The 15484-nt window shown below is 29.1% G+C and overlaps 1 protein-coding gene across 3 annotated transcripts; it reads right to left on the bottom strand.

The window, feature by feature from the left end:
* Positions 1–1238: 1238 nt before the first annotated feature.
* Positions 1239–14427, bottom strand: mei-38 (meiotic 38). 3 transcript variants are annotated; one of them, XM_065507339.1, is made up of 5 exons: positions 14244–14427; positions 14095–14154; positions 13511–14034; positions 13234–13446; positions 1239–2953 (listed from the first exon to the last, which is right to left on the bottom strand). In XM_065507339.1, exons 1-5 carry the CDS (start codon positions 14344–14346, stop codon positions 2858–2860), a joined length of 996 nt encoding a protein of 331 aa, XP_065363411.1. In that variant the 5' UTR covers positions 14347–14427; the 3' UTR covers positions 1239–2857. The 3 variants fall into 3 exon arrangements, 2 of the variants coding, with proteins under 2 accessions (XP_065363411.1, XP_065363412.1); XM_065507340.1 differs by having other exon boundaries at positions 13243–13446; XR_010576385.1 differs by lacking the exons at positions 13234–13446; positions 13511–14034; positions 14095–14154; positions 14244–14427 and adding an exon at positions 6093–7657 and having other exon boundaries at positions 2235–2953.
* Between the last annotated feature and the right edge of the window lie 1057 nt (positions 14428–15484).

Here is a 15484-nt window from a genome sequence, read left to right as displayed (position 1 = left end):
ATTTACTAACTAACTTCTTTCGACATCGAGAAACTGGCATTAAGTTCTTCATTTCTTTAACAGTAATTGAAAATTATCATTTCAAAACACTTTTCTTCAAAAAAGTTTAGTTTTTTTAAGTATCAAAAAATCATTAAATGTATCGAAAAACATTCATATTTGTTTTAATTGCAAATTCGATTTATAAGAGATTTCGTTATCGAAAGATTCACATACACAGTTACCGCTCCTGACAGTAATTTCTACGAGACTGTCGTAAACTAGTGATTTTGGATAACTTAGAGACACTACAGATTACCTAGAGACACTTAAGTGATAATTGTCTTTATGCTAGATTCCATGGGATGTATAAAATAGAGAAGCTCTAAAGATTATGGATTTAAACAAGTATTCATACCAAGATATTACAATTAATATATCGTCCATCGTTTTTTCAGAAGAAAAATTATTTTAAAAATAGTTTTAGAACTTTATTTGTTTAATTCCTAGTATAATTTAAAGAGTTCTAACTGCTGGCAACAGTGTTGTGTATTTTTTGGACATTTCGAATTCCATACTTAATTATTTTATGTTTCTGCACAAAAATATAAGTGCATATTTTTTAAATTTTGAGGTCATATTTTGATTTTTTTGAAGCATATTTTAGGCGCATATTTTCCAATAATAAATGCATGAAAATCCGCCCCCTAATAATCACTAATGGAATTGAGAAAGTGAGTTCTAAAAAAAGGCCCTTAAAATCTGAGCTCCAAAACTAACACAATTAAATTATTATGAAAATTGGTAATAGGTACATTATAAATGTTTCTGTTAGGTTAAGGAAATATGTAAATTGTTTTTAGCCGATTGGAAACGTTTCGGCCTGAAAGCTATTAGATTGGACTGCCAACTATTTTCATTAAACAAATTAATGAAATCAATGCACATTACTTCATCAACCCACATTTAATTGAACAAATAAAACACAAAATCAGCTGATCATCACGTTAAAAAAAGGAGTGAATTCTGGGGACTAATTCTATCAGCCCAATTATGAATAAAAATTCCCCGGGAGTTTTTTCCCTTTTCCGATTTTTCTTATTGAAATTCAATGGCAAAAAACTCCCGCGGACTAATTTATACACCAGCGAATACTTATTCGAACGTGCAATTTTTTTTTGATATCAAGTAAAATCTATAATAATAGCATTCGATAACCAGAAATTATGCGTTGTGCCTAAAAATAAATAATCCTCCCATTTTATTTTGATCTCAATAAATATTTATTAGTAGACTTTTTTCAGTTTTTTTTTTTTTTTGTAAAAATAATTTATTTTGTTAACTATTTAGTATTGTTAATATATCAGTATACATATTTTATTATTGTGTACATTTTTATCCACTCTTGAGACAATTTATAGATAGATTTTAGCAATTAATTCAAATATTTAAATATTGTATAATGTTATTCCTAAACTATCAAGGCGACAAATTTGAACACTACATGTACATACGTTGTTGCTGTTGTAGAAAATATTAAAAATAAATCAAACTCAAAATGATAAAATTGATATAAGGATAATTAAGGAAATTAAAATGGTTCATGTCTGTTTTGTGTTATATTTTTTTTTTATAATAATATTAGAAGGTGTTATTGAATTTATGTATGTATAAAGAAGTTTCACTATTTTACGACTCGAACTGTTGTAATGCACTTAGGTCTATAAAGGATCTTCACTATGGAACATGAGCTAAATTTTTTCGAATATGACATTTTTCTTTTCTATTTTATTTATTATTAAATTATATTTATGAAGTATTAAATACACAGAACAAAATATTGAGTTTTTTTTAACCAGAAAAGGAAGGGAACGAATTTTATTACATTTTATACATACATCCATATTTAATAAACTCTCCAACGTAATTAAGTGTAAAAAAAATCGTCGATGCATCTAATTTTTCACGAGTGAAAAAACAGTATACATATTTGTTATATAAAAGCCGCATAAAATTACACATAAATTTAATTAATAATTTAATGGTTAAAGATATCCCAAAATAATTTTGTAAATAAACGGAGGATAGAAAAGAAACAATTTTAAAATTACACATATCACCTTTTTTAGATGCAGGGACGAATTACATAAACTTATTTACATTTAATAACAACTGAATCTGAGTACATTTTATTTAAAATTTTGTAAAAAAAAAAATATAATTTAAAAAAAAAAAAAACAAATAAAATAAAGTAGTGAGAGTGATAATTAGTACATTTTATTATAGACGTACTCTATCGAAATCAATAGAAATTTATTACAGTATTCTAAGAAATATAAAAATATATAATTAAAACAATTTTTACATAAACGCAAAGTTTCCCTTTTCAACATATTGCATCAAAGCTATGTTTAAAAAAGAGTGTTAGTACAAGTAGTTCAAAAATAATAAAAATTATAATTGTAATTGTAAGTTTAAACTTGTTGGTATTACATATTTCTTGATATTGTTGTGTGGGTCTGAATTGAATGTGTTTGTTTCTAAATGTGTAGGTTGGTTGTTTGCGATAAATCTAAATGTGTATTTATTTGTATTATTATTGTTGTTACACGATTTTGAGATATTAATTAACTGTTATACATCCAAAAAATATTTTTAGAGATAAATACAACAACAATGTACATTTTTCTTAGGGTTTTTTTGTTGTTGGTTGATGTACACAGATATTTTATATAAAAAAAAACAAAAATTCAAATATGTATTCGACTTGTTGTTTTTACAATAAGAACTATTTTGTAAGTAACAAAAAACAATTGCAAAATTCTTCGTTTAACAATTTTTCTTTTAGATAAAAATGTTTTCTCATATAAAAAAATTCTTAATTTTTAAAGGGATTCGGTCGAGCTTTAAATGTAGCAGCTTTTCTTAATTCCCTAATGCGCTCTTTTTCAAGTTTTTTACGCTCTTCTTCCTCCTGAAAAGAAACAAATAAAATATATAATTATTAAATCAAAATGAAAAAACTAACGTTTTTACATATCGAGAGCTTTACTCTAAAACATGCTTAGTCTATAAAGTAAGTATTAAGATATAAATTTTTACAAAAATAAAACATTTTGTTTGCCCATATCTCGAGTCGCTGAAGGATATCAACAAAGTAGTGCTTAAACATATTTAGTTATAATAAAATTATTTCAAAAGTGGTGTATCAAATTTTGTGAAATTGAAAAATAGTTAACAATCTTAAAGTAACTGAACTCATGTTTTCGCTGTATGTAATTTACTTATTCCAAAAATACAAATTACACATTCTAAATAATATTTTCTTAAAATATTTTCCTTTTCCCAAATTTTTTAAATGGTTACAAAAAGAAAATTTCAAAAAATTCAAATATACTTCAAAAAATATTTTGTGAGAGAGAAGCCATTTATGTATTTTGCATTTACATAAATGGCCCTTGATCCAAAAACTATTTATTTTTTTTAAATCTAATACAATATTTGTTTAGACGATGAAATTGTATAACGGTACACAAATTTTTGACAAATATTAATACTGAATATTGCCGTCTGAAAACACCTTAAATACATACAAAAATACATTTTTTTTAATTGTTTTGAAAAATTTATAAATACCTTAAGCGATTGCCAACAAGCTCATTAAAAAGTGGCACAGAATGGTAAAAAACCGTATGGAAAGCAGGAGAAAATAATATTAAATGAATAATACATACTAGCAAAACAAAATGACAATCAATGGCTTAGTCATCCAACATTATGTGTTTCTAAACAAAGTTCAAATGCACTATTCAGTAATACAAACAGAGCTGTACAGAGTACTGAAAATTCCAAGTAACGCGTGTAAAATTATATTTACAATCATTATTTCCATTTGAATGCGATTATTGTTAATCAACACACAACACAAAAATCACTTGGTCTTGAAATTTAAGCAACTAAATTATAAGTACAAAATCGTAATTAGTCATCTGGTTTTTTTTCCGATAGGGATTTTTCTGAACAATGAAAAAATAATGCTGTCAACATTATTGATTATACATACGGATTAACATTGGAATTGTATTCAGTTACTGTTTAAACTTATTAATATAGATTATTAAAGTGTGATTTAATACTGTGTATACCTGTTGAATCACAATAAACCCAAATATTTAATGTTTATTAAATACATAAACACATATTTTCAAAGGTATACTTTGTTTTCAATCAAACAAAGTATACCATCAATAATAGCTAGTTGATGCGTTTTTTGTAATTTTTTGCTCATTATTAGCACAATTATGAATATCACCTTAAAATCTAAAGAAAGCCTATATTGAATATTGATACAGTTACTTATAGAAAAATAAAATGTTATTTGTTCTTCATATAATATTGTCGATTTCATTCAAGTGATTATCTGGCGATTTTTGCGTATGCATATGACAAGGGCTACAAGTTTTCCTCAGAAAGTAAATCAAAATTTGGGGTCCCATAAAAAAGTGTATGACTTTTGGCATAACTGGGAGACACGGGTCTTTTTTTGTTGGTCTTTTATCACGTACACCACGTATATGGTTATATTTCCATGACTCAAAAAATTAAAAACTGTGCAGAAAGTATTCTACATTGATCTATCAGCAATTAAAAATTATAATTCAAACACATTTGCCGTAAAAAAAAGTGATAAACATTCCTATTTTTTTTTTGTTGTTATATCGATCTATAAGACTCCAAGACTTCGTAACATCACATGCACAGTTATCACTCTTTGCAGCGATTTATTACAAGGTGAAAATCTGTGTTAGATGTTGACATGATGGTGTACACTATGTGCACTTCCACTCGGAGACCTTGAGGTCCATTGTGATTCCCTTCAATAGAGATAGACAAAGAGGATAGCCTTAGAGTAAGAAAAGAGTCCAAAGTTCCGTCCGTTAAAAACAAAAAGAAAGAAAGAGAAGTCTCTTTACGGATTTGAACTCGCCGTAGATGTTGACATTACTGCCGTATCAACATTTTAATAATTTTAAAATTTAAGTCACATGATAATGCTCCCATCTATCGTTATTTCAGAATAACTATTATAAAACATAACCATAATTTGAAGAGTCCAAGATTAAAGTTAATTATTTTATTTCTTCACAAATATATAAATGCATATTTTTAGGTCATCTTTCTATTTTTTTGAAGCATCTTGAATTTACAAGTTTTTTTGAGGCAACAGTTTTCACGGGATGCTTAGATATTTTACAATGAAATATATGTTTTTGTATTCTACTAATTATTGTTGTTTCTCTTTTAAAATGTCATAATCTATGCTTTTCCTTTATAAAAGTTTTGGTATTCGGCCAATTTTTCACCTAATACCGAATACATACCAGTGTTAGGCCGACTATTGGCCATTTAGGTATATTAAATTAATTAAATCTATATTAAAATTTAAATTTATTGACAAACATTTCAATTTCTAATGTATTTTGTGTTTATTTTTTTGATATTGTGCTCTTTTACTACATTACCACAGGCCAAGTATTCTACATTGTGAATACCGCTAATATAAATCTTTAATGTATGTAGATAGGGATTAATTTATATATGTTACCAAAATCAGTTTATCTGAAAATGTTTCTACTAAAAATGTGTACGAAATTTTTGTTCAAAATGGGTTAATATGGGATTGTAATAATGACAAATCATATACATACATCATGTGCATCTCCTCTATCTCTCTGACATTTTACTTAGAAACGATTGTATGTGGAAGCAAAAAAGTATTTAAATGAATAAGCGACTGAAAAACAAATTAAAAATAAACGACAAAAATTAAGAGAATAAACAAATAAACAGGTTGGTCTGTTAAATTATTTCTGTATTCAATGTATGTGTGTTCTTATGTCAGAATAAACAGAAAAGCGATAAGATTATCAATGAACACCTTACAAATCACCGAAATCATATTTTTAACCGCTTCATTGAACGATGGATTTATCAGAATTTTTCAATGCAAATTAGAAGTACATACATCTAATTTTTCAAAAATAAATTAAACATATAATCATTGTTTGTGCTTTACTTTGTAGTTGTCTAATACATATATTTTTAACACTTACCATTTCTTTAAGAAAGAACAAGAGATTTTATGCATTCTCAATATAGCCATCGTTGATAGATGCGTACGGCAATATTTTAAATGAGTATAAATTTAAAATTAGAAAATATAAAAAATTAACTGCTATAATAACAACTGATTTTTTTAATAACATTTGAATGATTCTTTCTCATTTCGATTTCTTAACCACCCACACCCAACCTTTCTCCAATTTATGCAAATATCAGTTACTGGGTGAGTGACTAGAATTCAGCTGAGTGGCTGATGAGGACGTTTCATGCTTTGTAGAATCATTAGCTGATAAGATGCTGGTATCACCATAAAATTTTGGTTGATCGTGTTGTTCGGTGCCAGCACCGTTCGTCTCTTCATCGGAATCATCATCGCCAGATGATTCGGCGGTATTGGCGTGTGAGTCATTGTGTGATTGGTTGTTGACAGCAGAGTGAATTTTGGACGATTCCTGCTTAACAGCTTTGCTGAGACGTTCATAACAAGAGGTGCAAACTCGTTGCGGCTTGGAGCTTTGCTGTGGTAACAAGAATTTCTTAGAGGAGCATGGACCACACACCACCGCTCCGCAGTTACGACAATGATGACGTCGCACAATCATGGTAAACTGCGTTTTCTTGCAGTGCATGCAAACAGTTGCTTCAGCATCTGGTACCCACACGGCTGCATGGTTTTCTACTGGTTTCTTACCAGATTTGCGAAGTAAATCTTCTACACACTTGTTGATATGAGCCATCCATTCTTGTTTTTCTGTTGCTGTTGCAGCGCATACTACAAACGACTTTGTTGTTGTGCGTATCAGCCAACCGTTGCGATATTGTACACAGTCATCAATGTTCTCCAGTGAGACTTCTTCCAAAGGCATTATGTGTTGTTTATTGTATTTCTTCTTTCCTATGACAATATTGCCATATACCAAAATATCGTTAAAGAGGAAGAACTGCCTAGACTTGGGTCGTTTTCGGCACATTTTTGTTAATACGCCCTCACCTACTAATACCCGTCCTGGTATGGCTAAAGGTACACCCGAACTACCAAAACAATTTTCAACCATACCAATACGCCTGGAATTTGCTTCCGAATTCACCAAACGATCGACCATTTTTTGATTTCGATTTTATTGCTGCAAGCTGTAGTTTATTTTCTTTGTGTTTCGTTTTTTTAGAAACTTTTGTTCAGTTTACAAATTTTTTATAGGCGTTTATTTAAGATCAACAGCAACCAAAGCTAATAATGTCGTTTTTATTAATGCATAAAAAGAAAACGATTTCACGTACTTTTTTATCTTCTCTTTTGTGCTGTCTTTCTTTTGAACGGAAGTGATTGCAAGTTTTTTTTTTTTCTTCTTTTTTACAATATCTGTTCTTATTTTTATTATCAAAATTCACTTTTCTTATTACACACTCTTTGGAGGGAACTTAATTATGTATATATTATTAAATTATGTATTATTGAAAGAATCTCCGTAAATTTATAAATAAATTTATGATTTGTAAATGGCTTTGTGCAATACAAAAAAAAAATAAAATCACTCATGAAATGGGGAGAGTCTGTTGATTGTCAAATAGTGGTGTTAAACTAATGAGTATTTGGGTATTGAGTACTTAATACTGACTGATTTTTCGATTAGTCAATACACTCAATACTCTCAGAGTTACATTTCTAAACAGAAATACAATATTTGCATGTACATGTTTGAATAAAAACAAATATTGTAGTATTTATTATATGAAGATATTCTTCAATTAATTTAATTAAAAATGTTTAGATAAACTTATTTTTAAAGTATCAAAAATTGTGTTTTTTATAAACTCAAGGAGAATTTAACAAGGTGACAGCAGTGGTGATCTCAAAAAAATAGAGGCGAAATAACTTATTTTTTATATATGGAGTTTGAAATAAATACGTTCGGCTGAAAATGTGTGCATGTATAGTTCGACATTTGTGCATGAAAATTTTGAAATCAGCTGTGCTCCTACACCTTATATTAAATGCACTTGTATTGGTTCCAAGGCGAATATTTTATAAGGTGTAGTTAGTCACATCTACTAGAAATACAACATTTACAAAAACAACATGTAATTTGTTTTTGCTTATGTGTTTTAAGCTGTTTTAGTTATTTTTACATTTGTTGCTATTTAAAATCGAGAAAATTCCTGAGATATAAAGGAAAAACCAGGACAAACTCGATTTTTTACACATTTTTATCCTTTTCTGGATTAACTAGACAATATGGATATCCAATAATAGATATTTCAAAGACCTCTGTAATGGCGAATATAAGTAAGTCGGAAATACGATTTGTAAAAAACGGGAAAAATATTTTTTACCCCGAAATTTAAAAGTATTGACATTGCATTCGAGAGTGGTCAAATAACGAACACAAATGCTCAGCAAAATCGATGCGAATTTATGCAGGTGACTGTAAAATCGAATCTAGGAAAATTCCAGAGAATTCATTAATTGTTTATATATCGGCAAAAATATTTTTTAAGTGATATGAGGCTTCGGAAAATTGATTTCAACAGACATACGGACATGGCTATATCGACTGAAAACAAATTTAGAACAAAATTTACAAACAAATTTGGAAAACAAAATGTTGAAAATAGGTGAGACAAACAAATCAAAGTAGTCACTTTTTTTGCTTATATCGTAGTCATTTGAGGGCCGATTTTTTCGATTTTAAATAGGAAAGTAATTTGGCCTACAGATAAGTGATATGAGGGCTTCGGAAACTTGATTTCAACAGACATACGGACATGGCTATATCGACTACGATATATACAGTATTGTTCGAAACCTAAAGGTACGGTCAGATTAGGTAAACATTTGACGCTTTTTTATTTTTCTGTATTTGCCCAAAATACTTTTGAAGCAATACAAATTTTATTTTCTGGTCACACTACGCACATTTGTTTGCCCATTTTTGTTTGATAAAACAGGCATTAAATATTGTCAAATACACATATGGGAAAACATGTTTGACTTGCGGTCACACATTCACAAATATTTGGGTTATGAAAATATTTGTTCAAACTGTCAGAAAATATAAAATTATTTTTTCAAAAATCCAAACAAATATGGGGAAATGACAAAAAAAAAATGGAAATAAGTATGTAACTTCTAAACTAATAGTCCGATTTCTTACGACTATAGAGGTGGTGTAGCTGTGTTTAAATTGTGAATTTGGGCTTTAAACTCGAAGGTGGGACGGAGCTCCAAGGCCCCATAGTAGAGTACTCCGGTATATGAAAAATTAAAAATGATGCCAAATTTTTGTTCTCCAACCGATTTGATAGATTTTTACATGTGTAGAATCTACAGGAAGAAAACTACAAAAAACATTGTTTGCACTATAATTTACCTCTTATAGTTAACGAGATATTCAGATTTGAAAATTAAAATTAAAATTTTTTTACCTACCTTAGTCTGGATTTTTGCTAGTAGCGGATCGAAATCTCTACCGATTTTGTTCAAATTTATATTTTTGAATTACCAACATATATATTAGTATTAAGAAAAAATAATTATTTCAAAATCTAAATCAAAAGTTATGTGCATTTAAATTAAAAAAATTGTTCTTTCGCGATTTTTTTTTTCGAAATAAGTACTTGCATTAATGTTTAGTTAAACTAAAAGGAAAACCAAATATATAATGTGTTTATATTTTTCTCAAAGATAACAATTTGGGAAGTACTATAAAAGTAAAATAATTTAAAAATGTGTAGAAGTCCGCTTTTCAGAGCCTCCCGAATTGGACAATAAAGTCCCCCACTTGGATTCTTATTCACTCAGTACCATATATGCTTAATTTCATATTTCTAGGTACATTATTCAAGAAAAAGTACCATTAGAAAGAAGGACGAAAAAATACCTATAGTTCAGTTCTCACATTTTGGTACCTATGCACTATATCTTCACTCAGATACATATCAGCTAACTTTAATGTCAATAAGTTAAATAATATTATAAAAGTACCATAAGGAGAAAAGTACCAATTTCCCATTTCCTTCTTGAACACCTGTCAAGTTTGAAAAATACTCCATCTTGCCAATAATGTTTGTGCTACAGACATGTCTCAAACGATTAAAAAATATGTCTTAAAAAAAGTATCAAACTTTTTACCCGGATTTGGCCCAATATACACCTTGGCACTCGAGTTCCAAATAACACCCTGTTAGTTAATTTTAGTATGAATCCATGAAGCAATGTTAAACAAATTATCAAAATTGGCTTAATTATTTCAAATAAAATGTATTTTCCTGTTTTTATCCCCTTTTAGGTACCTTTTTTATACCCATTGCGGTGGTAAAATTTTATTTAAATAAATTTCTATTTCGTGGTGGGATCTCATAATCAATTTAGAGAAAAACTTGTTTTATCAAAAAAGTACCAAAAATCAACACAATAAAGGTTCGAATTTCCAAAAGAAATGCCAAATTCATATTTGTTACTAGTTGACCACCCCGGCTTCGAACGGTAGCTATTTACTAATGTTAGTTCTTCAAGTTTCTCCAACCCACATACTTATTTATCCAACCCACCTGTTCTTATTTATTTGCAAATAAAATATCTTTAGGGTCCTTTTTTTCATTACAGTTGACTGGACTCAAAAAAAAATTCCGAGTATTACCAGGTATTTTTTTCTTTACAAACCATTTTGGGGGAGGGAGGAACATCATGCTTTTAGCTTCAGCAAGTTTGTGCTGTGCGATGATGAATCAGTCAGTCAGTAACGTTATTCTTTTATATATATATATATATATATATAGATAATATTAAAATTACTGTTATACCGTTATATATTTGATAAAATATTAATCTATATAATTTTAAAAATTTTTTATGGCCATAAATATTGTCAAAATGTCCTATATTATTAAAAAACATTAATTTTGCCATTTTGTTTAGTATTTATCAAATTTTGTTTGCCATTATTTGATCATAAGAAATTTTGTAAACATCAAATAATTATTTGCCCAAAAATGAAGAAAATATTTGTCATTCAGTGGTCACACTATGTTCACATTGAGAACACTTTTGGTTGATGGCAAATAATAATTGTTTGCCTAAAATCAGCTGTTTTCTTGTTTGCCTCTCAAAATTATTTTGTGGTCAGATTACGGCAAATAAATATTTGACAATTTTAGTCAAATGTTTGACCGATCGAAGTGGTATTTCATATTCGGCATATTGAAGCATGTGGTTCGCTAAAATGTCTCTAATAACAAAACGATCAATATTTGTTTGTATTTCATTAATAGGACCAACTCCACTCGCTGAAAAGCAAGTCCCCACCATTACATTTCCATCCCATGCCCCATGGCTTACACCATCTGAATTTAACAAGTTAAATTTAGACTCGTCGCTAAATAAATCTGTTTTTAATTTTGCCAGTCAAGTTAGCGTAAGCTCTTAAAAATCCAACCTAAAATTTCATAAAAATGATGAAAATGAACGAATACATTGTCAGTATGGGTTTCTTAGACAGCATGAAGCTCCTCAAGTTATTGTCCAATGATTGTTTTCTCACAGTGCTGTAACTAATATCGAGATTAAGACTACTCACAAGATCTTTGGAAGAAATAAAGTTTTATTAATTAAACGGAATATTTTCCTATCTGTTCGAGGTGATATTTTCTTAGGATGACCGCCGATTAATCGCGAAACTATTGATTTATTAATGCTCAATTTGTTAGCTATAGTAATTTGGAACTGGCCATTATTAAAAAGTTCAATAATTGTTAGCCTAAATGCTATTCCGAAACGCGTACGCACCATAGCTGCACTTCTAAATAATTGGTACCAAATGTTCAGAAACAACCAAAATTTAAATATTCTTTGTCAAAGAAACTATTATTGGACCCAAATGAGCTGTACGAGACGAAGGTTTGGACGGCTGCCAGAATACCATACCAAACTAAACGGGCCTTAAAAAACTAAACGGGCCATAAAATAACACTTTTTTGTTTTTGTTTAAACTAAAAAAATATTTTACGACATTATGACAATACGACCTAATAGCAGACCGTTTGAATCCCCCAAATATAAATTAAATGTTTTATATTTAAAAAATCAATTTCAAAATCATTTATAGATAAAAAAAATAGTGTATAATTTTTTTGCCATTTCGAAAGAACAAAAGTAATATTTCAATTGATCTTTTGACCCACTTTGTGGAAGTAGAATTTCAAAAAATTTTGATCACATATAGAATCGGTTAATGGTGTATATGCTTATACACTATTGTTTTATTGAGGGGACGATATATTGTACTTTATTACAAACGGAATGACAAACTTATATAAAGTGAAGGGTAAAACAAATTAAAAAGTCGAACATTTGAGAAGGTGAATTCTCGCAATCGTATGCAAACGAATGCTTATTCGAATGTACGAGATTTTATATTTAGGATTCCCTTATTCGATATGGAATAAAATGTAGAGCAATTCATGTTGATGGCATTCTATAACGAACGAATTTTTAATCGACATCAAAGCATTCGAATTATAGTCATGTTAATTTCAGATAAAACTTTTAAAAATCTTGTTTTCTCGAATTTATATCATCATTCACAAAACTAAAGTCTAAATTGAAACTAATTAAACATATAATAATGTATAGAAAACATAATTCTACGACAAGGTGTGGAACCTTACGATTTTTTTAAAAGTCTATAAATTTACGGCTCGTTATGAAAACTGTCGCTACAATAAAAATAAATAACCCAACGTTAAAAAATTGGGTCTAAAAGTAATAATTGTAAAACATTGAGCTATATTAATTACAAGTAAACCTTAAGATTAATGTTTAACGATTTCTACAATTAGGCCATTCTCTACATGAACATTAAACATTTTTTGCTGGGATTATGAAATACAAATATGTTTTTTAGCATGCATTTTGGTTGAAAGCAAAATAATAAAATAGATTTTTTAGTCGGCATGCTTTAGTTTCTCAAATATTCAATGTACCTTTAAACAAACTACAGTTTTACACATGACAAAAGTTAGTAAAATTAGTAAATACGTACATATAAGGATTAAATTATTAATGAAGCACACATATTTACAACAAATATTAGTAGAAGCCTATACTATGATGTTGCAAAATGTTAATGTGCTTACAATTTCTACCTGTTTATGTTTTTCTTCCAAAGCCTTCTGTTTAATTTCATCGTAATGTTTACGTTCTTGCAGCCGTTTCTCCGTATGTAAATTAAATGGGCACATTTGAACAACCATCGGCTTCTTTTCGGGAATAAACGGCTTCTCTTTTAAAACTGTGGGAGGCCTTGACTCAAATTTTGGCGCCTGATTATTTTTTTTCCATTCCTCCAACTACAAAAATTAATGACAGAAATTAAACACTAAGATTACGCCATAAAAAATCACATTGAATTACCTTTTTTCTGCGTTTCTCTTCAGTTTCACGAGATTTTTTCAGCACTTTTGGTGTTACGGCAACTGTAACAGCATGAGCTACCTTACGTTTTTGTAGCAGTTCGTGGTGATAGTTGAAGTTAGGAACTGGACGAGGATGAAATTCCCTGAGTTTTCGTTCCTCTTCCGATCTGCGACGTTCAGCTTCTTCCCGATTGCGTTGGTATATATCTTTAACCAAATATGCTTGCGGAGGTGGTGGCATAGTTTTTGAAATAGCACCTTTTGTTGCCACGGCTTGAGAGCATATTGTTTTTTTTGTTGACCATTCGCACGCTAAATTGACAGCTACTTGAAGAAATAGCTCTTGTCCGTCTTGCGGTTCTTTCTTCACATCAACCGGTGATGCTGCGCACTCTGCATTGTTCGGAAGCAAATGCAAATTTGATACTTTAATGTCATTTTGTTCATCAACCGGCGATGCGCAATTGGCCTTAATATTTTCTTTATTATCACTTCCAACAGAATCGTTTAGTTCAGTTTTCACTAAAATTAGTAAAAAAAAAAATACTATTTATTTTACCAAACAATTGTTATTTAACATACCCATTTTTTCTTGCAAGAACTCCATTTCATCTAATCTTTCGTGTTCGTAATGTTTTTTTGCTTTAAAAGGAATAAACATAAACGAATAGAATGCAATTTTAATTAACGGTTAATAAAACAATTTTCCATTTTATTCCATGCATTATTACCAAAAAAATTTTGAGAATCATCCAGTTGGTCGTTGCCTACATTAATATCATCCCAGTCAAATTTATGTTGCCCTTGCTGCATTTTTACATCGAAAAAGGCCATTTCTTAAATTATGCAGTTTTTGAGTTTCTTCTGTTCAAAATAACTTCTACGATAAAACAAATAATTAAAAATTGTGAGAATGATGCGCGGTATTTTTTTTTTGAAAAGTCAGTTGAAAACTAAACAAAAAAACATGAATGCATGGAAAAAGAATTGTTACTTTGCCGTAATGAGTGAAAATGAGACGGATATATATGTGTATATATTCAAATAATCATTTCAGCGATAAAAACATATTTTTTTTTGGCGATTTTCAAGATTATGTTTTTTGTCTGCGATTTCATTTAAGTGGTTTTTATATCTCTGCGTTTTTTCAATGGATTTCAATAATTTCTCTCTAGAAACATTCTTCGAATTTCGAATATGTACATAAATAAAGTTATATGTGTATATTTGTTCCGATTAAGTGATGTTCCGATTTCAAAAACAGGGTGAGACGATTGACAATTGTGAAGAAAGTCGATGAGGGAGGTAGAAAGAAGGGTATGATGGTGTATAATGGTGAAGTGGAGTAAGGTGATAATAAAGGGTGGAGAAATATAATGGATAATACGGCTTAACTAGATTGTGCCGCTCTGAACTAAAACACCATTTTTGTGATTCTGTTTCTTTTCTAATCCCCTCCAGAAAACTAGTTTTTATATGTGGTTAATAAAATCGTGGTGAATAACAAGAATATTCGCCTCAATCAAATTTTGTTAACAATTTCGCAAGGCGTATCTATAGATTTCCATTCTAAAATTATATGATTGTAATAATAATATGAAAATTCTGAATTTATGCAAAATATAAGTGGACAGGTGTGTGGTACTTTTGATTTTTGTACTTTTAAGTGTATAATGAGCAAATCATATCAAAGAAATTTCAATGGAATTGTAGTCCTTCTAAAAAAAATTCCAGTGAAATTTGCTCTTTTTTGATATTTGAACGTAGGATACACTTTACAATTGGTACCTTTTTTTACAAAAATAATTTTTATAAAATATGTTTATTATAAAACTCTTCCATTAATAATGAATTAATTAATAATTATGTATTTTTGTAAATTTGTTCATGTTTTAGCGTAGTAGCACACGCAGGGTGTTTTTATAATTGTTAAAAATTAAGTTTACACTTCTTTAGCACACATTTTCAAAAA

This window comes from Calliphora vicina, chromosome 4 (genome assembly GCF_958450345.1).
Source record: "Calliphora vicina chromosome 4, idCalVici1.1, whole genome shotgun sequence".
Classification (NCBI taxonomy): Eukaryota; Metazoa; Arthropoda; class Insecta; order Diptera; family Calliphoridae; genus Calliphora; species Calliphora vicina.
The sequence above is the reverse complement of the archived record's forward strand: the minus strand, read 5'-3'. Positions and strand labels throughout refer to the sequence as shown.